Below are 24471 nucleotides of genomic sequence, written 5' to 3' on the forward strand. Positions count from 1 at the left end.
GTAGGATCTAGAAAACAACAGGAACCTTGGCAGCACATTCATTTTCACGACCTGCACCCTCCCTGCCAGTTTCGGGTGTAATGTGTCCCATCTCTTAAAATCCCCCTAATCTCCTCCACCAATGTTGTCAAATTCCACTTGTGCATCATAGCCCATTCCCTCGTCCCCTAAATCTCCAAATACCTGAACCTTTCCCTAGCTACCTTAAATGGCAACATCCTCAAATTGGCCCCCAGCCCCGCCGCATTCACCGGAACACCTCGCTCTTCTCGACTTTCAACTTCTACCCAGAGACCCGAAAGACGTGCTGTTGGGTGATTTGGGCATTCTGTATTCTGCCTCTTTGTACTCGAATAGGCGCTGGAGTGTGGCGACTGGGGGATTTTCACAGTAACTTCATTGCAGTGTTAATGTAAGCCTACTTGTGACACTAATAAAGATAATTATTAGATTACCCCAAACCTCTCCAATATTCCCATGTTCCTACCCATACTCTCCAGTGGGTCTAACACAAACAACAACAAATCATGCGTGTGCAATGACACTCGGTGCTCCCTGTCTCCCCTCACAATCCCCTGCCGCTCCACTGACTCCCGAAGGGCCATCACCATGGGCTCAAACACTAACAGCAATGCGACAACGGACACTGTACAGACCAAAACTCTGTTAACTCGTCCCAATTGTACATACACTTGCCACCAGAGCTACAAATAACAAGTGCGCCCACACCATGAACTTCGGGCTAAACCCAAACCTACCCAAAATCTCAAATAAATACCTCCACTCCACCCAATCAAAAACCTTCTCTGCATCCACAGAGACAATGACCTCTGGCACCCTCCCCACCCTTGGCCAGTACCGTAATGTCAGTGTTCAACAACAAAATGGGCCTATATGATGGATCCTTCCCCTTCAGGGTTAGCGTGATCGAAGTCTACGCCAGTGTCTCTGGCAGCTCCCCTATCTCCAATGCCTCACTAAATATCCTCAACAAATGCAGGGCCAACTCAGTTGCAAATGCCTTATAGAACTCCACCGGAAATCCATCCAGCGCTGTAATGCTATCAATCACCTCCCTCATTCCCAGCGGCTTCGATGCCTGCCTCTTCTCTTCTTCCAACCTTGGAACCTCCAATCCGTCCAGGAACCGTCCCATACCCCTTACTGTCCATCCGGCTCTGCCCTATATAGCTGTTCATAGTACTCCTGGAAAGCCTCATTTATCTTCCCCAGCTCAGACGCGACCTTCCCCTTCTCCGTTCGCACCTTTAAAATTCGCACCAGCATGCGAATCATCTTCTCCCCATTGTCATATTGAACTCCCCTCGCCCCCCTTAACTGCCCCACTGCCCTCCCCAAAGTCAACCTATTGAACTGTCCATGCAAGGTCTTCCACTCCGCCAATATCTCTAGTGGGGGCCCCTGCGTAACTCCTGTCCACCTCATCCTTCATCCAACAGCCGTTCATGCTCCTCCCTCCCTCCTCCTGTCCCTGTACTCCTTGAACGAGAGAATTTCCCCTTGGACCTCTGCCTTCAACGCACCCCAGAATGCAGCCACCGACACATCCCCATTCTGATGAATTTCCACATACATCCTGATTGCCGACCTCACCTTTTCACAGAACCCCTTGTCCCCCAACAAACCCAAATCCAGCCATCCCGGCCTCTGCACCTGCCCCTCACTGAGCCTCACTCCAGCCAATGCGGCGCGTGATCGGATGTTACAATTTCCGCATACTCCGCACCCAGCACCCGCAACAGAACCACCCGGCTCACCAATTCTCAAGTACACCTTATACCCGTGTGAGAAGAAAGAGTACTCCCCCACCCCAACCCCCCATCCATAACGCTATTAAAATCTTCACCCATAATCAATTAGTGCGTATCCAGATCCGTGATTGCTCCCAGCAAACCCTTCACAAACCCTATATATTTCCAATTCGGCACATGCACACTGACTGGCACCACCGCTGTCCCCTCAATCACCCCACTTACTATCACATATCTTCTTTTCCCCCCCGGACCCTGTTCTTTTGTTCAACAAGATGCCTGCCCCCCCCCCCCACGACTTTGAGAAAACCATCCAGTGGAATACCTGTCCCACCCATCCCTTCCTCAACCTAACCTGGCCCTTCACTCGGAGGTGCATCTCTATAAGAAGATCCCCTCCATCTTCAAACTCCTCGAGTGCACAAAAATCATGGACTTCTTAACCGGCCAATTTAATACCCGAACGTTCCACGTTACAATTCATACCGGAGGCTTAACCCTCCACTCCCCCCATCCAAGATGGCCCCCCTCTTTGTCCATGACCATGCTCAGTCTCCAATGTGCCAGCCCCCCACCCCCCCCCCCCCTCCCCCCGCCATCTCTCCCTCCTGTCCTGCCCCTCACCTCGCCACCTCTCTCGGCCTCCTCCCCCACCTCACCTCTTTTCACCAGCATTACCTGCCAGCGTGTCAGCGCCAACAGCCCCCCTACACCCACACACGCGCGCACACCCCGTAGATAGAAAAAACAACTAAAGCCATATTCCTCCCCTTCCAAAAGAAAAACACCACAGATGTGGGTGAGGGGGAACAACTACCCCCATACATATGTTTAACTCCGCAAAATGCAATATACAATAACATCAACAAACAAAAGGAACCCCCTCCCACCCTCCGGCAACGTACAACAACCATAACCTCCAACTTTTGCAGATGCAGCTCCTCCATCTCACACCAACTCTCAGATCTCCCCCAGTTTATGGCCCTTATTAAGTCATTGGCCTCTTCTGCGGTTTCCAAATAGTATTCCCGGCCTTCGAATGTGCCCCACAGTTTCGCCGGATAAAGCACCCCAAATCGGATCTGCCTTCGGTACAGCACCAGTTTGATCCTGTTGAATCTTACACGCCCCTTCGCCAGCTCTGCACCAATATCTTCATATATTCGGACGCGGTTCCCTCCCATTCACAGTCTCACTTCTCCCTGACCAATCGCAAGATTGTTTTCCTTCTCCACGCATTTGTGAATGCACACAATCACCACGCGCAGAGGCTCCCCTGCTCTCAACCTCTGCTTTAAAGACTTATGGGCCCAGTCCACATCTGGGGCCTTGTCCAGCACTCCCTGCTCCACCAACGTGGCTAACATCCTTGACTTGTATTTCATGGTGCTCGTTCCCCACACCTGGCAGCTGCTCAATCCGTAGGTTCTGCCGCTTGAACCTGTTTTCATGCTCCACCACCTTCATCCTCAGCGACTGGCATAGGTCTCCCAGAACCTCCGCCTCCAGGGACACGAGCCGGTCACTCTGGTCAGATACCACCGTCTCCACCTCTTGTGTTTTTGCCCCTTGTGCCTCGAGTCGCTTCTCCACTCGTTCTATGACCCTCGCAGAGGTGCTATTGCTCCCTCGATGACCTTCAACCAGTCCCCATGCATCTTCTTTCTCTGCTGTCGAAATTTATCTTTGAAGAAGGCCATCAACTGTTTGCACATTCTCCCCATGTCTGCGTAGGTTTCACCCCCACAACCCAAAGATCTGCAGGTAGGTGGACTGGCCACGCTAAATTGCCCCTTAATTGAAGAAAAAAATAATTGGGTACTCAAAATTTAAAATAGAAATGAAGGCCATCAACTGTTCCATCTTGGCCTTTCCCACTGGCGTCGATCCTTCTCCCTCTGCCAATTTTTTGCAATTGTCGCTAGACCTCCAATTCCTTAGCCAGGTCTTTAACATTTTTGCCGGGTCTAGTAGCCAGTAGACATACCAATCTTGGGGAGAACTTTTTCCCCCTACATCTTCTGTACTATCCTTTTTTTAAAATTCAGAGTACCCAATTATTTTTTTTAAATTAAGAGGCAATTTAACGTGGCCGATCCACCGACCCTGCACATCTTTGGGGGTGCGACCCACGCAGACATGGGGAGAATGTGCAAACTCCACACGGAGTGTGACCCAGGGCCGCGATTCGAACCAGGGTCCTCAGCGCCACAGTCCCAGTGCTAACCACTGTACCACATGCCGCCCTCTGCACCACTTTCCTGCCGGAGCTACCTCACTAACGGGTATAAAGTGCCCAATCCAACGCCTTCGACCAGGAGCTGCCACTCACTCCACGGCCGCCACCGAAAATCTGCTCTTGTGTTAAAGATTGGCGAAACCTGAGTTTTGCTTGTGTTTCCTCAATCACTGGGTTGGCCAATTTCTAGCAGTAACTTTATGCCTTAATATTTTCTTTTTAATAAACACACACGACCTGGTTGAACCTGGATAATTTTATCAAAGGTACATGCGCTGGTTTAAAACTAGAAAATACATTCGAGTAAACCTAAAGCTGTGTATAAGTTATATTGGACAGTGCTTTTGTGGCTGTTGCTGAATTTGTATTCAAAGTGTGATTGTAGTTCCATTTTAATCTGAGTTTATGATGAAGGAAATACAAAATATTGCTTTGCAATCAGTCTTTTTCTCATATTGAAGGGAAAAGTGTTTTCTCAAGATAAAGTAGAAAATAACACTTTGCATTTTTTTCAACAATTGTTGATTTGATATTAGTTTACAAACAGGCACTTGTGCAGCACATCAGCTATTGTTGTATATGCAAGCAAAAGCGTGCTCTTGTGCATGGCAAAAAGTTAGTTTTAAGTAAGTTCAAGCCATAAGTTTGTATCCAAATCATGTGGTTGTAAACAAATTATTTTTCTGCATTTTTAGACCATCATTGGAGATTTCAAAAAAGAGCAAGACAAATTTGTGCAAGAAAAGTTGACAAAGAAAACAGGTACTGTTCATGGATTCCTAAAGCCCATCGAATCTGCACCGACCCTTGGAAAGAGCACCTTACCTAAGCCCACTTCCCCGCCCGATCTCTTTAATCCTGCACATTGATCATGACACTAAGGGGCAATTTAGAATGACCAATCCACCTAACCTGTCTGCCGGTGGAATGTTGTGTATACAAGTCTCTGCTTTAGAATAGCTAAGCATTAACTATTTTTTTAACTTTGTCTCAATTGACTTTCCAAATTCCATATTCCTCAGATGTGATGGAAATTTCTCATTATTTGATACATTTGGCCAAAATCATTTACAATGAATCTGTGAAAAGCAAAGCACATTTAAATATATGCTGGCAGATTACCCTGCTTAGAGTAAATTTGACGATATGCTGTTTTCGAATCCCTATAGTGCAGAAGGAGGCCACCCAGCCCATCACATCTGCACCGGCCCTTGGAAAGAGCACCCTGCCCAAGCGCACACCTCCACCCCATCCTGGTAACTCAGGAACCCCACCTAACCAACACATCTTTGGACTGTGGGAGGAAACCGGAGCACCCGGAGGAAACCCACACAGACAAGGGGAGAAGATGCAAACTCTGCACAGTCATCCGAGGCTGGAATTGAATCAGGCTGGAGCTGTGAGGCAGCAGTGCTAACCACTGTGTCGCTGTTTAACACATTGCAAATCAGAAACACAAATTCATGGTGACTGAATACATCTGACATATTCTATTACATATTCTCATATTTTTGTATTCTTTTAGGGACCAGATTCTGCAACTCTGTCCATTAATCTGTGTTTTTTTTATGCGTTATGTATTTCATTTTTATCCTTTACCATTTTGAGGAGATACAGCAAGGTTTTATGTGAGGCTTAACAGTCCGAGGTAGGTGCCCAGTATTTAGCTGCACCCAGGGAGCGGAAGAGAAATGATCGTACACTTTGGTCCTGGTGGTGGTAGGTAGGAATGGTTGGTCCTGCAGTTTGGTTGCACTACTCAGGATTTCTTGTTTACACAATGCTAAAGTTGTAGTCTAAATGTGGTCAAAGATGTTTACACCTTGCAAAATGAGATTTCTATTCAGGGGTATCCAACATAAACTTCACATTCCTATCTTAGGCTGGATGACCTTTTTTTAATTCATTTATAGGATGTGGGCTTCACTGGATAGCCAGCATTTACTGCTGCTTTGAACCGATGCATCCATGTTGTATAGGTACACCCGCAGTGCTGTTAGGGAGGGAGTTCCAGAATTCTGACCCAGCAACAGTAAAGGAACGGCGATATATTTCCAAGTCAGGGTGGTGAATGACTTGGAGAAGAACTTCCAGGTGGTGAGGTTCTCGTGTATCTGCTGCCTTGTCCTTCTAGATGGTAATGGCCTTGGGTTTGAAAGGTGCTGCCTAAGGAGTTTTGGTGAGTTTCTGCAGTGTATCTTATAGATTGTACACACTATTTACTGTTTGTTGGAGGTGCAGGGGGGGAATGTTTGTGGAAGGGGTGTCAATCAAGTGGGCTGCTTTGTTCTGAATGGTGTTGAGTCTCTTGGATATTGTTGGAGCTGCATTCATCTAGGCAAGAGCATGCCTTGTAGATGGTGGACAGGCTTTGGGGAGTCAGGAGGTGAGTTACTCCCAGGGTTTCCAGCCTCTGATCTGCTCTAGTATTTATATGGCTAGTCCAGTTCCGTTTCTGGTTAATGGTAACCCCTAGCATGATATTAGTGGGAGATTCAGCGATGGTAATGCCATTGAATCTCAAGGGGTGATGGTCAGATTCTCTCTTATTGAAGATGACCATTGCCTGGCATTTATGTGGCACAAATGTTACTTTCCATTTGTTGGCCCAAACCTGGATATTGTCCAGGACTTGCTGCACTTGGACATGAACTGCTTCAGTATCTGAGAAGTTGCGAACATCTCCACTTCTGACCGTATAATGGAAGGAAGGTCATCGATGAAGCAGCTGAAGATGGCTGGGCCTCGGACACTGCTAGGTATGACTTCAGCCACCGGAGAGTTTCCCCCTGATTCCTAATGTCTCCAGTTTTTGCTAGGGCCCTTTGATGCCACACTCAGTGAATGTCCAGGGCAGTCACTCTCCCCTCACCTCTGGGATGCGGCTCTTTTGGCAATGTTTGAACCAAGGTTGTAATGAGGCTAGGAGGTGACTGGCCCTAAACGTCAAAGAGCTTGTTATTGTTAAGCAAGTGCTGATTGATAGCGCTGTTGGTGATCTCTTCCATCACTTTGCTCATGATCAAGAGTAGACTGATGGGACTTCCGGTTGCGGCTATGACCAGCTAAGTCGCACGTTTGGCTGCTCCTGCTACAAAGGTGTTTTCGGGCCGATTGGAGGGCCCCAACGGCGCTGTAGGGACAAATCCCGGTGGGGGAAGGCTCCCTGAAGAGAACCAGACCAACTTTATGGTCGGTACCCGGAGTGGGGTGGTAAAGAAAGCAACAGCAGCTCCCAAAAAAAAGCGGGGGAAGAAGACCAAAATGGCGGCCGGGGGCGCACCCGAGGAATGGAGGAAATGGGCGGAGGAGCAGCAGGCCGCTCTCCTGCGCTTCTTTACGGAGCTGAAAATGGAGCTCTTGGAGTCAATGAATGCGACGACCACCAGGCTGATGGGAGCCCAGGCGACCCAAGAGGCGTCGATTCGGGAGCTGCAACAGGAGATGACTGTGAGGGAGGAGGAGGCCACGGTCCTCGTGGGAAAGGTAGAGGTGCACGAGGCACTCCACCTGAAATGGCAGAGCCGTTTTGAGGAGCTGGATACCCGAATGAGGCGGAAGAACCTGAGGATCTTGGGCCTGGCAGAAGGCCTGGAGGGGTCAGACCTCCCGGGATATGTAGCAGAAATGCTGAGCTCCCTGATGGGGGCAGGGGCCGTCCCTTCGCCCCTGGAGCTGGAAGAGGCCTACAGGGTCATGGCTAGGAGGCCAAGAGCAAATGAGCCCCCGAGGGCGGTGCTGGTGCGGTTCCAGCGACTCAGCGACCGTGAGAGAGTGCTGGAGTGGGCCAAGAGGGAAAGGAGCAGCAAGTGGGAGAATTCGACGGTGAGGGTCTACCAGGACTGGAGTGCGGAGGTGGCAAAGCGGCGGGCCCGGTACAACCGGACGAAGGCGGTGCTACATGCAAAACGGATCAGGTTCGGAATGCTGCAGCCAGCGCGCTTGTGGGTCACCTACAGGAACCAACACCACTATTTTGAGTCCCCAGAGGAGGCGTGGGCCTTTGTACAGGAAGAGAAACTGGACTCGAATTAGACCCAGGGGATACTTGGCGGCCGTAGCCGCTCGGATACTTTCTGCTGAATTCTTTGTTTGGATTTTGAACTCTTGCTGTGGTTTTTCTTTTGATGTTTTTTCCCCCTTTGCCAACTTCCCTTAGTTATTGTTATTGTGGTTATTCATGGTTATTTATGGTTATTTATGCTGTTTGGTAGAGGGCGACTGTTAAGTACATTGTTATTTGTTATTTATCTGTTATTTATAATGTTAAGTTGGGGAGGTGGGACGGGGGGGAGAGCAGATCGGGGATATGGGTTCCTAGGGGGGGTTCTTTTACAGGCATGGACGGGGACGGGGGTGGAACTGAAGATGGCGGGGTGGGGTGTGGCAGGGCGAAAGCGCGGGCTTTCCTCTGTTTTCCCGCGCGCGGGGCAGAGGAGGGGGGAGGGGAGGAGTGCGGGGGCGTGGCTAGCAATGGCGACCTTTCCCGCGCTGGAGCGGGGCCAGGGAGGAGTGGCAAGGGGGGGGAGGCCCCCCCCCCCCGAGCCGGGGGGAGTCGGAGTGTGGCAGGAGCAGCCGGGTCAGCGTGAACCAGCTGACTTACGGGAGTACGATGGAGGGTACATCGCGGCTAGGAGGGGTCCTAGCCTGGGGGTGGGGGGGGAGGGGGGTTAGGGAGGGATACCGGGTTGCTGCTGAAAAGACCAGAAACGGGAAGTGGAGGGCTGGAGAGGTGGGGGGAGGGGGACATCGCCATGGGGAGCGGGTCAGAAGGGAAGGGTCGACCCGGGGCGAGCAGGGAACAGGACATGGCTAATCGGCAGGGGAAGGGGGCGGGTCGTCCCGCGACCCGGCTGATCACTTGGAACGTGAGGGGGTTGAATGGGCCGGTCAAGAGATCAAGGGTATTCTCACACCTGAAGGGACTGAAGGCTGATGTAGCAATGTTACAGGAGACCCATCTGAAGGTAGTGGACCAGGTTCGCCTGAGAAGGGGGTGGGTGGGACAGGTGTTCCACTCTGGATTGGACGCAAAGAACCGGGGGGGTGGCGATTCTGGTGGGAAAGAGGGTGTCGTTCGTGGCGGAGGAGGTGGTGGCGGATAAGGAGGGTAGGTATGTGATGGTGAAGGGTAAGCTGCAGGGGGAGAAAGTGGTGATGGTCAACGTATATGCCCCGAACTGGGATGACGCGGGTTTTATGAGGCGCCTATTGGGCCTCATTCCGGGACTGGAGGCAGGGGGCTTGATCATGGGGGGGGACTTTAACACAGTGCTGGACCCCGGGCTAGACAGATCGAGCTCAAGGACCAATAGGAGGCCGGCAGCGGCAGAAGTGCTGAGGGGGTACATGGAGCAGATGGGAGGAGTAGACCCATGGAGGTTTGGTAGGCCGAGGGCGAGGGGGTATTCCTTTTTCTCCCACGTCCATAGAGTGTACTCCAGAATCGATTTCTTCGTGTTGAGCAGGGGGCTGATCCCGAGGGTACGGGAAGCTGAGTACTCGGCCATTGCGATCTCTGATCATGCACCGCATTGGGTGGATGTGGAAATGGGGGAGGCGCGGGACCAGCGCCCGCTGTGGCGGCTGGATGTGGGGCTGTTAGCGGACGACGAGGTGTGTAAAAGGGTCCGGAAGAGCATTGAAAGCTATCTGGACTTGAATGACACGGGTGAGGTGCAGGTGGGGATGGTCTGGGAGGCCCTGAAGGCAGTGATCAGGGGAGAGCTGATCTCCATAAGGGCGCACAGAGAAAGAAAGGAGAGGCAGGAGAGGGAGAGGCTGGTGGGGGAGCTATTGGAAGTGGATAGGAGATATGCGGAGGCACCAGAGGAGGGGCTGCTGGGAGAACGGCGCAGCCTGCAGGTCAAGTTCGACCTGCTGACCACCAGGAAGGCAGAGACGCAGTGGAGAAGGGCACAGGGCGCGGTCTATGAGTATGGGGAAAAGGCGAGCAGGATGCTGGCACACCAGCTTCGCAAACGAGATGCGGCTAGGGAGATTGGGGGAGTGAAGGAGAGGGGCGGGAAGGTAGTGCAGAAGGGGCAAGAAGTGAACGGGGTCTTCAGGGATTTTTACAAGGAGTTGTATCGGTCTGAGCCGCCGACGAGGAGAGGGGGAATGGAGGACTTCCTAAACAAATTGAGGTTCCCAAGGGTCCAGGAGGGGCTGGTAGAAGGGCTGGGGGCGCCAATAGGGCTAGAGGAGCTAGTCAAGGGAATAGGTCAGATGCAAGCGGGGAAGGCGCCGGGGCCAGATGGGTTCCCGGTGGAATTCTATAAGAAAAATGTGGACTTGGTGGGACCGGTACTGGTTCGAGCCTTTAATGAGGCGCGAGAGGGGGGGGTTCTGCCCCCGACAATGTCGCAGGCTCTGATCTCCCTGATATTGAAGCGGGATAAAGACCCCGTGCAGTGCGGGTCCTACAGGCCTATCTCGCTTCTGAACGTGGATGCCAAGTTGCTGGCAAAGATCCTGGCAGCTAGAATAGAGGATTGTGTGCCAGGGGTAATCCATGAGGACCAGACGGGGTTCGTGAAGGGGCGGCAGCTCAACACGAACGTGCGGAGATTGCTGAATGTAATTATGATGCCGGCAGTGGAGGGGGAGGCTGAGATAGTGGTAGCGCTGGACGCGGAGAAGGCATTCGATAGGGTGGAGTGGGAGTACCTGTGGGAGACGTTGGAACGGTTTGGGTTTGGGGAAGGGTTTATTAAGTGGGTGAAGTTGCTCTACTCGGCCCCGACGGCGAGTGTAGTGACAAACGGGAGGAGGTCGGAGTATTTCGGGCTCCACCGAGGGACCAGGCAGGGATGTCCCCTATCCCCCCTACTTTCGCACTGGCGATTGAACCGTTGGCGATGGCACTGAGGGGTTCAGGGGGGTGGAGAGGACTGACTAGGGGAGGGGAGGAACATCGAGTATCGCTGTATGCGGATGATCTACTGCTGTACGTGGCAGACCCAGAAGGGGGAATGCCGGAGATAATGGAACTATTAGCAGAGTTTGGGGACTTCTCGGGGTACAAACTAAATTTGGGCAAAAGCGAGGTTTTTGTGATACACCCGGGGGACCAGGGAGAGGGTATTGGGAGACTCCCCTTCAAGCGAGCAGGAAAGAGCTTTAGGTACTTAGGGGTGCAGGTGGCAAGGAACTGGGGGACCCTCCACAAGTTGAACTTTTCCAGGCTGGTGGAACAGATGGAGGAGGAATTTAAGAGGTGGGACATGGTACCGTTGTCGCTGGCGGGGAGGGTGCAGTCAATCAAAATGACGGTCCTCCCAAGGTTCTTGTTTTTATTTCAGTGCTTGCCCATCTTCCTCCCTAGGGCCTTCTTCAAAAAGGTGACGAGTAGCATCATGAGCTACGTGTGGGCGCATGGCACCCCAAGGGTGAGGAGGGTCTTTTTGGAGCGGAGTAGGGACAGTGGAGGGCTGGCACTGCCCAATCTCTCGGGGTACTACTGGGCGGCAAATGTGTCAATGGTGCGCAAGTGGATGATGGAAGGGGAGGGGGCAGCTTGGAAACGATTGGAGAGGGCGTCCTGTGGCAACACAAGCCTGGGGGCCCTAGTAACGGCACCATGGCCGCTCCCCCCCACGAGGTACACCACGAGCCCGGTGGTGGCGGCCACCCTCAAGATATGGGGGCAGTGGAGGCGACATAGGGGGGAAATGGGAGGTCTGTTGGCGGCGCCAATAAGAGGGAACCATAGATTCATCCCGGGGAACATCGACGGGGGATTTCAGAGCTGGTACAGGGTGGGCATACGGCAGCTGAAGGACCTGTTTATAGAGGGGAGGTTTGCGAGCCTGGGAGGGCTGGAGGAGAAGTTTGAGCTCCCCCCGGGAAACATGTTCAGATATCTACAAGTGAAGGCATTTGCTAGGCGGCAGGTGGAGGGGTTTCCCCTGCTCCCCAGTAAGGGGGCGAGTGATAGGGTGCTCTCGGGGGTCTGGGTCGGAGGGGGGAAGATATCAGACATCTACAAGATAATGCAGGAGGCGGAAGCAGCATCAGGGGAGGAACTGAAAGCCAAGTGGGAAGGGGAGCTGGGAGAGCAGATAGAAGACGGGACGTGGGCGGATGCACTGGAGAAGGTCAACTCTTCCTCCTCGTGTGCGAGACTGAGCCTCATTCAATTTAAGGTGCTGCATAGAGCTCACATGACGGGGACAAGGATGAGCCGGTTCTTTGGGGGTGAGGACAGGTGTGTCAGATGTCTGGGAAGCCCAGCGAACCATGTGCATATGTTCTGGGCATGTCCGGTGCTGGAAGGGTTCTGGAAGGGGGTGGCAAGGACGGTGTCGAAGGTAGTGGGGTCCAGGGTCAAACCAGGATGGGGGCTTGCGATCTTTGGGGTCGGGGTAGAACCGGGGGTACAGGAGGCTAGGGAGGCCGGAATACTGGCCTTTGCGTCCCTAGTGGCTCGACGAAGGATATTAATTCAATGGAAGGACGCGAGGCCTCCAAGCGTTGAAACTTGGATTAATGATATGGCTAGCTATATTCAGCTAGAAAGGATCAAATTTGCCCTGAGAGGGTCGGTACAGGGATTCGCCAGGCGGTGGCAACCTTTCCTTGACTTTTTAGATCAGAGATAGACGTTCGGGGTCGTGGCAGCAGCAACCCGGGGGGGGGGGGAGGGGGGGGAGGGGAGGGGAGGGGAGGGGGGGGGAGGGGAGGGGGAGGGGGGGGAGGGGAGGGGAGGGGAGGGGGGGGAGGGGAGGGGAGGGGGGGGAGGGGAGGGGAGGGGGGGGAGGGGAGGGGAGGGGAGGGGGGGGGAGGGGAGGGGAGGGGGGGGAGGGGAGGGGAGGGGAGGGGGGGGAGGGGAGGGGAGGGGGGGGAGGGGAGGGGAGGGGAGGGGGGGGGGAGGGAGGGGAGGGGGGGGAGGGGAGGGGGGGGAGGGGGGGGAGGGGAGGGGAGGGGGGGGAGGGGAGGGGAGGGGGGGGAGGGGAGGGGGGGGGGAGGGGAGGGGAGGGGGGGGAGGGGAGGGGAGGGGAGGGGGGGGGAGGGGAGGGGAGGGGGGGGAGGGGAGGGGGGGGAGGGGGGGGAGGGGAGGGGAGGGGGGGGAGGGGAGGGGAGGGGGGGGAGGGGAGGGGGGGGGGAGGGGAGGGGGGGGGGGGGGGGGGAGGGGGGGGAGGGGAGGGGGGGGGGGGGGGGGGGGGGGAGGGGGGGGGGGGGGGGGAGGGGGGGGAGGGGAGGGGGGGGGAGGGGAGGGGGGGGGGAGGGGAGGGGGGGGAGGGGGGGGAGGGGAGGAGGGGGAGGGGGGGGAGGGGGGGAGGGGGGAGGGGGGGGGGGGAGGGGGGAGGGGGGGGGGGGGGGGGGGGGAGGGGAGGGGGGCAGCAAGGGCCGTGGGGGGACATGCACGACTGTAACGCGGGCAAGTCTGCTCGCTGCTCATGTCTGAAACTGTAGGCTGCCTTGTTTGTTAAGGTTGCCTGGGGGGGGGGGAGGACTGGTGCGCGCGAGAGGGCGGGCGAGGGAGGGACATTTGCCTAGAGGGATTGTGTTGTAAATAATTTAAAATTAGTAGGGGTAAATGTTTGTATGGAAAAACTCTTTCAATAAAAATTATTTAAAAAAAAAAAAGAGTAGACTGATGGGTCAGTAATTGGTTGGGTTGGATTTATCCTGTTTCTGTAAACAGAATATATCTGGACAATATTCCACATTGTTGGTCGATGCGAATGTTGAGCTGCACTGGAACAGTTTAGATAGGGGTGTAGCTGCACTGGAACAGTTTAGATAGGGGTGTAGCTGCACTGGAACAGTTTAGCTAGCAGTGTAGCTGCACTGGAACAGTTTAGCTAGCGGTGTAGCTGTACTGGAACAGTTTAGCTAGCGGTGTAGCTGCATTGGAACAGTTTAGCTAGTGGTGTAGCTGTACTGGAACAGTTTAGCTAGGGGTGTAGCTGCACTGGAACAGTTTAGCTAGCGGTGTAGCTGCATTGGAACAGTTTAGCTAGTGGTGTAGCTGCACTGGAACAGTTTAGCTAGCGGTGTAGCTGCACTGGAACAGTTTAGCTAGCGGTGTAGCTGCACTGGAACAGTTTAGATAGGGGTGTAGCTGCACTGGAACAGTTTAGCTAGCAGTGCAGCTGCACTGGAACAGTTTAGCTAGCGGTGTAGCTGCACTGGAACAGTTTAGATAGGGGTGTTGCTGCACTGGAACAGTTTAGCTAGCGGTGTAGCTGCACTGGAACAGTTTAGATAGGGGTGCAGCTGCACTGGAACAGTTTAGCTAGCAGTGCAGCTGCACTGGAACAGTTTAGCTAGCGGTGTAGCTGTACTGGAACAGTTTAGCTAGTGGTGTAGCTGCACTGGAACAGTTTAGATAGGGGTGTAGCTGCACTGGAACAGTTTAGCTAGCGGTGTAGCTGCACTGGAACAGGTTAGCTAGCGGTGTAGATGCACTGGAACAGGTTAGCTAGCGGTGTAGATGCACTGGAACAGTTTAGCTAGCGGTGTAGCTGCACTGGAACAGTTTAGCTAGGGGTGTAGCTGCACTGGAACAGTTTAGCTAGCGGTGTAGCTGCATTGGAACAGGTTAGCTAGCGGTGTAGCTGTACTGGAACAGTTTAGCTAGCGGTGTAGCTGTACTGGAACAGTTTAGCTAGCGGTGTAGCTGCACTGGAACAGTTTAGCTAGCGGTGTAGCTGCATTGGAACAGGTTAGCTAGGGGTGTAGCTGCATTGGAACAGGTTAGCTAGCAGTGTAGCTGCATTGGAACAGTTTAGCTAGCGGTGTAGCTGCACTGGAACAGTTTAGCTAGGGGTGTAGCTGCACTGGAACAGGTTAGCTAGCGGTGTAGCTGCACTGGAACAGGTTAGCTAGCGGTGTAGCTGCACTGGAACAGTTTAGCTAGCAGTGTTGCTGCATTGGAACAGGTTAGCTAGGGGTGTAGCTGCACTGGAACAGTTTAGCTAGCGGTGTAGCTGCACTGGAACAGGTTAGCTAGCGGTGTAGATGCACTGGAACAGTTTAGCTAGCGGTGTAGCTGCACTGGAACAGTTTAGCTAGCAGTGTAGCTGCATTGGAACAGGTTAGCTAGCGGTGTAGCTGCATTGGAACAGGTTAGCTAGCGGTGTAGCTGCACTGGAACAGTTTAGCTAGGGGTGTAGCTGCACTGGAACAGGTTAGCGGTGTAGCTGCACTGGAACAGGTTAGCTAGCGGTGTAGCTGCACTGGAACAGGTTAGCGGTGTAGCTGCACTGGAACAGGTTAGCTAGCGGTGTAGCTGCACTGGAACAGTACAGCTAGCGGTGTAGCTGCATCGGAACAGGTTAGCTAGCGGTGTAGCTGCACTGGAACAGTTTAGCTAGCAGTGTAGCTGCACTGGAACAGTTTAGCTAGCAGTGTAGCTGCACTGGAACAGTTTAGCTAGCGGTGTAGCTGCACTGAAACAGGTTAGCTAGCGGTGTAGCTGCACTGGAACAGTTTAGTGAAGGGCGCGGCAAGTTCTAGAGAACAATTCTTCAGTACTGTTGCCGGATGTTGTCAGACTCCATAGCCTTTGCAGTATCCAGTGCCTTTATCAGTTACCTGATATCACGTGGAGTGAATCGAGTTGACTGAAGACTGACACCTGTGATGCTGGGGACCCCTGGAGGAGATTGAGATGGATCATCCACCCGGCACTTCTAGCTGAAGATTGTAGGAAATGCTTCCGCCTTATCTTTTGCACAGATATGCTGGATTCCCCCATCATTAAAGATGGATATATTTGTGGAGCTACCTCCTCCAGTGAGTTGTTTAATTGTCCACCACCATTCACGGCTGGTTGTGGCAGGACTGCAGAGCTTGTCTCTGATCCGTTGGTTGTTGGATCACTTAGTTCTGTCTGTCGCTTGCAACTTCTTTTATAATCTTTATTGTCACATGTAGGCTTACATTAACACTTTAATTAAGTTACTGTGAAAAGCCCCTAGTCGCCACATTCCGGCACCTGTCCGGGGGCACGGAGGGAGAATTCACAATATCCAAATGACCTAACAGCACGTCTTTTGGGACTTATGGGAGGAAAGCGGAGCACCTGGAGGAAACCTACGCAGACATGGGAAGAAAGTGCAGACTCCGCATAGACAGTAACCCAAGTCGAGAATCGAACCTGGGACCCTGGCCCTGTGAAGCACCAGTGCTTAACCACTGTGCTACCATGCCGCCCACTACAGCTTATGCTGTTTTGCATGCATGCAGTCCTGTGTTGTAGATTTACCAGGTTGACACCCCATTTTTCAGTATGCCTTGTACTGCTCTTAACATGCCTTCCTGTACTCTTTATTGAACCAGGGTTGTTCCCCAGGGTTGATTCATTAATGGTAATGATAGAATGGAGGCAATGCAGTTGAGTATAATTCTGCTGCTGCTGATGGCCCACAGTGCTTCACAGTTGTCCAGTCTTGATTGTTGCTAGATCTGTTTGAAATCTATCCCAGTTGGTAGTGCCGCACACTACGATGGGGGATGCCCTCAATTTGAAGATGGGGCTTCATCTCCACAAGGCCTATGTGGTGGTCACTCCTACCGTTACTGTCACGGCCAGATGCAACTGTGGGAGGCAAGTTGGTGAGGATGAGGTCAAGCTTGTTTTCCTGATTATTTGTACCCTTAGCATGTGCTGCAAACTCTGCTTCCCGCCTGTGTCCTTTAGGACTTCATCACTAATGAGGTTACCAAGCCACCTGTAGCACAGTGGTTAGTTCAGTTGCTTCACCGCGCGAGGGCCCCACATTCAATTCCCAGCTTGGGTTACTGTCTGTATGGAGTCTGCACGTTCTCCCCGTGTCTGCGTGGGTTTCCTCCAGGTGCTCCGGTTTCCTCCCACATGTCCCGAAAGACGTGCATGTTAGGTGAATTGGGCATTCTGAATTCTCCCTCTGTATACCCGAACAGGTGTCGGAATGTAGTGACTAGGGGCTTTTTACAGTAACTTCATTGCAGTGTTAATGTAAGCTTACTTGTGATAATAAAGATTATTTTATTATTATGATGGATATTGAAATCCCCCACCCAGAGTACATGGTAATCAGCAGGAGGTTACCTGGCCCGTATTTTATCTGAGAATTCGTGGGGTCCGGAGGTGATGCTGAGGACTCCCAGGGTAACTACTTCCTGACTATATACCACTGTGCCACCACCTCTGCTTGCTCTGTCCTGCTGGTGGCACAGGATATGGCCAGGAATGGTAATGGTGGTATCTGGGACATTATCTGTGAGTTCACTTTTTTTTTACAGGATATGTAAAGACTTCTTTGTAACAACAGTACTTTCTTCCAGATGCTGCAGTACCTCCTTGGGTTGGATATAGTGAAGAAGAAGCTATTCAACAGCAAATCCTAGCCTTATCAGCAGTATGTGTGCTTTTCTCTAATATTTCAATGTAATATCACAGTGACTGAAGCTAAAGTCTTTAATGTACCCTTAAATATTCAGCTTGGGCACAAACTTGCTAACGTCAGAATGACAGCATCCCAACTGAAAACTTGTATTGAGTGGCCCATATTTTTATGCAATCTAGTATCAATTTTGCAGCTGCTGACATGCTCAAATGTTGCTGCTTTAATGATTAATTATGCTGCAGCCATCACAGCGGATGCCAAACATTCGTCACTGATTTAAGAGCAGAAACGATGGCACGTGCATCACCTGGAGCCATTGGGATGGTTTAAATCAGGGGTGGGCAAACTACGGCCCGCGGGCCGCATGCGGCCCGCCAAAGGTCTTTATGCGGCCCACCAAGATCAAGTCATAAAAAAAAAAAAATTTTTTTTTTTTAATTTTAAGGTTAATGGGGGGGGCTGTTGGGTTACTGGTATAGGGTGGATACGTTGACTTGAGTAGGGTGATCATTGCTCGGCACAACATGTGTTTCATGTGAAGTTTCTACTTTAAAATATTAATTAATAAAAATTAATTGCTTTTTTTTTTAAAAAACCTTTTATTTTGGCTATTTTAAATATTAATTATTTTACTTAATCTACTATGCGGCCCTTTAAAATTGTGAATTTCTGAATGTGGCCCTTGCACGGAAAAGTTTGCCCACCCCTGGTTTAAATCATGGCTCAGCGGTAGCAGTCATCTCTGAATCAGGAGTTTGTAAGTTCGAGTGAATTTAAATTCCAAGAATGTTTTTTTTAGCTTCCAGTTATGTTAGGCTGCAGGGTGTTTTGTATATTTTAAATTGCCGCAATATTCTATGGTGACAAATTGCCCATCCATTTTGAAGACTATCCCCACGATCAAGTAAGTGCTCAGTGTGTCTGAATCTTAAGCCTGCATTTTGTTTTTTTGCCCCATTAAATGCCAGGCCATAGTTGTAACCTTGTGCTAGACTGCCATCTAGGGGTTGTAAACTGGCATCGTCCGAGGCAATGCTTTTCAACCCTGCAGTTTAGTTCCTTGCATAAAATGATAAGTACTGTGAACCCATTTTCCCATCTTCCCACTTTGATGCCTTGTGCTTTTTTCTCCGTCCAATTTCTTCCTGCTAGATGCCTTATTTGCATCCACAATGTGAAACTATTTCCTTGTGCTTTCATTCTTGTAATGCAGGATCAATCTTGAGGTTGCCTAAGCCTCCCCTACTTTCGTCTGTATGGAAACCAGCCATAGGGGTTTTAACTAATCTGATTCACAGTCGTACTTTTTAGTGACGGTAATCATTTGTCAGTGAATAATAGTCCTACTTAATGTATCTTCTACATAAGCCTTTTGTAAAATCTGCCGAAAGATAAATTGAGATTCTTGTGTTTTCAGGAGAGGAGAAATTTTTTGCGAGATCCGCCAGCAGGAGTGCAGTTTAATTTTGATTTTGATCAGATGTATCCTGTTGCTGTTGTAATGCTTCAAGAAGACGAACTTCTTAACAGAATGCGATTTGACCTAGTTCCAAAGCTGTAAGTTAAATAGATTGCATCCGCAACAATGACTAGAACACCAAAAAGACGAACACTAAATATGTTGGAGGCCTTAGTTAATTATATATATGTTAAACGAATGTTCTTTTGAATGTGAACCGGTTTACTTATGGCTATTTCCATCTATGCTGCTCAGTTTGTCCGTGTGAATTGGAAGGGACAGTTGCATAGAAGTGAGTGGCAATTTCAGCGACTGTTTACGAGGCAACGAAAAGATGGCATAGTGACAATGCCCATAGAACAAATTAAACCAGTTCTAAATGCTGTGCAATATTTGGTTCTGCCAGGGTGGGGTATGGGGAACCACATGATTCCGCCAGGATGGTGGGGAGGAACACATGGTCCCGCAAGTATGGGGGGGAGCACATGATTCTGCAAGGATCGGGGGAGCACATGATTCCGCAAGGGTGGGTGGGGGGGGGAAGCACGTGGTTCTGAAAGGGTGGGCGGGAGCACGTGGTTCTGAAAGGGTAGGGGGGGGGAGCACGTGATTCTGCAAGGATCAGGGGAGCACGTGATTCCGCAAGTGTGGGGGGAGCACGTGGTTCTGAAAGGGTGGGGGAGGGGAGCACGTGGTTCTGAAAGGGTGGGCAGGAGCACGTGGTTCTGAAAGGGTGGGGGGGGGGAACGTGGTTCTGAAAGGGTAGGGGGGGAGAACGTGGTTCAGAAAGGGTGGGCAGGAGCACGTGGTTCTGAAAGGGTGGGGGGGGGAGCACGTTGTTCTGCAAGGATGGGGGGGGAGCACGTGGTTCTGAAAGGGTGGGCGGGAGCACGTGGTTCTGAAAGGGTGGGCGGGAGCACGTGGTTCTGAAAGGGTGGGCGGGAGCACGTGGTTCTGCAAGGATCGGGGGGGGGAGCACGTGGTTCTGCAAGGATCGGGGGGGGGAGCACGTGGTTCTGCAAGGATCGGGGGGGGGGAGCACGTGATTCCGCAAGGGTGTGGGGGGGGGAGCACGTGGTTCTGAAAGGGTGGGGGATAGCTCGTGATTCCGCAAGGGTGGGGGGGGGCAGCACGTGGTTCTGAAAGGGTGGGGGGGAGCACGTGATTCTGCAAGGGTGGGGGGGAAGCACGTGATTCTGCAAGGATGGGGGGGGAGCACGTGGTTCTGAAAGGGTGGGCGGGAGCACGTGGTTCTGAAAGTGTGGGGGGGGGAGCACGTGGTTCTGCAAGGATGTGGGGGGAGCACGTGGTTCTGAAAGGGTGGGGGGGGCACGTGGTTCTGCAAGGAAGGGGGGGGCACGTGGTTCTGAAAGGATGGGGGGAGCACGTGGTTCTGAAAGGGTGGGGGGGGCACGTGGTTCTGCAAGGAAGGGGGGGGCACGTGGTTCTGAAAGGGTGGGGGGGGCACGTGGTTCTGCAAGGAAGGGGGGGGGCACGTGGTTCTGAAAGGATGGGGGGAGCACGTGGTTCTGAAAGGGTGGGCGGGAGCACGTGGTTCTGAAAGTGTGGGGGGGGGAGCACGTGGTTCTTCAAGGATGGGGGGGGGGAGCACGTGGTTCTGAAAGGGTGGGCGGGAGTACGTGGTTCTTCAAGGATGGAGGGGAGCGTGGTTTTGCCAGGATTTGGGGGGGGGGGGGTGGGGTGACAGGCATTTCTGCCAGGATTTTGGGATGGGGGGACACATGGTTCCACCAGGATTGGAGGGGGGGGGGAAACATGATGTTCCGCCAGGATTGGAGGGGGGGAGCACGTGGTTTCACCAGGATTAGGTGGGGGAGACATGGTTTTGCCAGGCTGTGTGGGGGGGAGGGGGGAGGGAGGAGAAAGAGAGAGAGAGAGAGAGAGAGAGAGAGAGAGAGAGCAGATAGCAGAAAGGGATCAGTGCAGCAGACAAGTCCATCACTCGTGGATTAAAATAAAATTCAGTGCAGTTATAATAGAGACTGGGACCATGCCTCATTTATTGGTCTTCGGCATTCAAACAAACTGCATATAAGGAAATAGGTCTTGCTATATCTGAATGTATTTTTTTAACTGAAAAGTCTTAATTTTCTTTTTGATTGGATTGTCTCTTTTTCTTTGCTTTATAATTCCACAAAACAGCCAAAGTCCAGTGGCGTAACACAGTGATTAGTGCTGGGCCGCCTATTATTCATCATTTATATAAACAACATAGATGACTATGTGTAGGATCAATAAGTTTGCAGATGACACAAAGATTGGCTGGGTGGTTAACAGTGATGTTGAGTGTCTTCGGTTACAGGAAGATATAGACGAGATGGTCAAATGGGAAGATAACAGGCGGATGAAATTTAACCCTGAAAAGTGTGAGGTTATACACTGAATACTTCCTTGTCAAATTTCTTCTTCCAATGAACTGCATGACACTGGGAACAAAGGGACCTTGGAGTGTTTGTCCATAGATCTCTGAAAGAGGGCAGGTTAATAGGATGGTGAAAAAGTCACTTGCCTTTATCAATCAAGGCATAGATTACAAAAGCAGGGAGGTCATGTTGGAGTTGTCGAGAACTTTGGTGAGGCCACAACTGGAGTACTGTGTCCAATCCTGATCACCATATTATAGGAAGGATGTAATTACACTGGAGGTGGTGCAGAGGAGATTCACCAGGATGTTGCCTTGGATGGAACGTTTAAGTTACTTATGTTATGAAGAGCGATTGGAATGGCTTGTGTTGTTTTCATTGGAGCAGAGAAGACTGAGGGGTGACCTGATTGAGGTGTACAAGATTGAGGGGCATGGACAGGGTGGATATGGAGCAGCTGTTCCCTTCATTTGAATGGTCAGTCACAAGGGGCAGGAGGTTTAGGGGTGATGTGAGGGGAAACTTTTTTTTTTACCCAGAGGGTGGCGATGGTCTGGACTGTACTGCCTAAGAGGGTGATAGAGGTGGGTTACCTCACATCCTTTAAAAATAACCTGGATGAATACTTCATAAAATTCAAGGCTATGGGCCAGGTTCTGGCAAATGGAATTAGGTCGGCAGTTCAGGTGTTTTCCATGTGTTGGTGCAGAGTCAATGGGGCGATGGGCCGCTTCTGCACTGTGTTTTCTGTGATGGTGTGAAGAGCGATTTGTTAGAATTACAGGAATGCTAGGGTCTTTAAATTTGGGTGCCGTGAAAAGTAAAATCTGGGTGTACTTTCAAGATAAAATATAATCATTTCTTTGTGGTAAGTTGAACAAATTTCTCCACACAATCTATACATTTAAAAAAACACTTTTTCTTGAGATGCAATCAGGTGGCATTGAGAGTACAAAGATGATCGTGGGTTCAGCTGAAATTTTACTTGATTATATATTGCACTGTACTCATTACCATGCAATATTTTGTTGACAGAATGCAGTACGCATTAAATCTGTATAAACTCACTTTTGACCTTCTGATTCCCCTCCAGTGTGAAGGAAGAAGTATTCTGGAGAAACTATTTCTACAGAGTGTCACTTATCAAACAGTCAGCTCAACTTACAGCTCTGGCTGCTCAACAACAAACAGTTGACCAAGAGAACAGAGAAGATAGCTGTACAGATGATGCCCATTTGACAGGTAAATGAACATCTTGGTAGACAGTCCAATGATGGTAATGTTTTCACCCCTGTTGGTTAGTCTATTTGTCTAAACAACGGGCTAGACATTCCGGTCTCCCAGCCGCATGTTTCTCAGTGACGCGCCTTTCGCTGGCAGCGGATGTCTCTCTTCCTGCCACTTGTCAATGGGATTTCCCATTGAAGCCACCCCACGCCCCTGGGAAACCTACAGCAAGGATGTGCTGCCAGCGGGAAAAGAGAGTCCCAATGGCCAGACAGTTCCAGCCAATATATCTGAAAAACTAATGACTGGATTTCATATGGTTTATTTTCAGTGATGTTTGTGGATCAGTATTCCAGATATTTTTTTTATAGGTTCCGTTAACAATGGGAGATTGGGTGAATTGACTTTTTTTTTGTTTTATGTTAGTGGTGTAGTTTGTCTCCGGTGCTATGGTGCAATTTGACACAGCTGTCGAAATGTGAGCCTAGTTTTCAGAGCCGATTGTTGGTTATGGAACAGCGTGACGCCTCCGCAGTGGGATGGAAACACTTAACTAGAGGATTTATTTTTTCAGCTTTTTAGTTACAGCACGTCAACCAGGCAGTGAAAAACCACAAAGTGGAGCTGCGTAATTGTGATAATGTTAGCACAGCGTGGTCGAGGTATGCATTCCACTGAGTATCCCCTTAATTTGTTCTGCTTGCAATATGCCAATATTTGGTAGTTACATTTTGTGTACATCTTTCTATTTTCCAACCAGCAAACCTAACTGAAACATGACTGGTCTGCAGCTGGCTGTGAACTATGCCAATTGCATCAATAGCGGACGTCCTTTAAAGAAATATCCCTTTAACTTTCATTACTCTGGTGCCTTTGCTCTACTTAGGAGAAATGTGAAGATGCTCTGAGCATTAAGTTGAATAATTTAATATATTTAATTGGTAAAAATAATGTGACAATGTCATGAATAGGTACTTACTGTCACTTGGAGTCAACAGAATGTTCTCTGGATTTCACTTGTGAGGTTCGATTAATCTATTTCAGGAACTGTGAAACATACTAAAATCTAATCAAGGAGCTCAAATAATATAAGCCACAACCATACTTTTGCAGTTATGATTAACTTAGTTAAATAGTTTTAATCATGATTTGTAGACTGTTTGCAAGATAGCAATGAAGCCGTATTAACCCGCATGCGCATTCTTATCCGAAGGCAATTGAGATGCATACACGTCCCTTTGTACTGCACTCTGTAGATTAGTTAATTGTTTAGATCTATGGTTATCACCACTGAGTGAGTTGTTCATAACCAGAATTTCATAACATTTTTCTTCCTTTCAGAAACAAGGTCAAAAACACCACCTTATGCTATCCAAACTCAGACAAAATCATGTGAGGTAATTTTATTTTGACTTGTACAATTTATTACTCTACTAAGTATTTAAGAATTGCATGATAATGTAGGGTGTAACTAGACCGATTCTGTAGTGGGTTTTGATTTTTTTTTACTGCCTCCGAGAGAACCACAGCAATCTCTTCATGCCTTGATGATCCCATCAGGAGGAAGAGGAAATTTCCACAAGTCCAGGTGCTACAGAATTTATTAGCGATGCATACGATGCATGCAATCTGAACCAAGAGGATCTGCGGAAAGAAATTGAGCAGTTGGTGTTGGATAAAAAAGACGATGTTGCAAAAGAAGGTAGGAATGAAATGAAAATCACTTATTGTCATGAGTAGGCTTCAAATGAAGTTACTGTGGAAAAGCCCCTAGTCACCACATTCCGGCGCCTGTTCGGGGAGCCTGTTACGGGAATCAAACCGTGCTGCTGGCTTGCCTTGGTCTGCTTTCAAAGCCAGCGATTTAGCCCAGTGTGCTAAACAGCCCCTCATTAACAACCTCATTAACAAATATTACCTGAAATTTCTTCTCGAGCATCCTTTTTTTAATCTTCTTTCTAAAATTCATAAATTAATTATGGTTTTATCTGAAATCTATACATTGTTTTCTAGCCCAACAAATATACCAATTGCATCTTTGTGTAATATC

At 50.5% G+C, this 24471-nt stretch overlaps 1 protein-coding gene across 2 annotated transcripts in view; it reads left to right on the forward strand.

The window, feature by feature from the left end:
* syap1 (synapse associated protein 1) overlaps window positions 1-24471 on the forward strand; it is a 45104-nt gene that overhangs the window by 16732 nt on the left and 3901 nt on the right. Inside the window, exons 3-8 of one of the 2 annotated variants that reach the window (XR_005461311.1) lie at window positions 4707-4773; window positions 17290-17363; window positions 18769-18908; window positions 22288-22436; window positions 23763-23818; window positions 23941-24123. Coding sequence is in view for 1 of the 2 variants with exons in the window: in XM_038802516.1 (XP_038658444.1) it covers window positions 4707-4773; window positions 17290-17363; window positions 18769-18908; window positions 22288-22436; window positions 23763-23818; window positions 23982-24123 (628 nt within the window). In the remaining variant the exon portion in view is untranslated. The remainder of the gene's footprint in view (window positions 1-4706; window positions 4774-17289; window positions 17364-18768; window positions 18909-22287; window positions 22437-23762; window positions 23819-23940; window positions 24124-24471) is intronic. The other variant, XM_038802516.1, reaches the window with a different exon arrangement.

The sequence above is a fragment of the Scyliorhinus canicula genome, chromosome 7, assembly GCF_902713615.1.
Source record: "Scyliorhinus canicula chromosome 7, sScyCan1.1, whole genome shotgun sequence".
Classification (NCBI taxonomy): domain Eukaryota; kingdom Metazoa; phylum Chordata; class Chondrichthyes; order Carcharhiniformes; family Scyliorhinidae; genus Scyliorhinus; species Scyliorhinus canicula.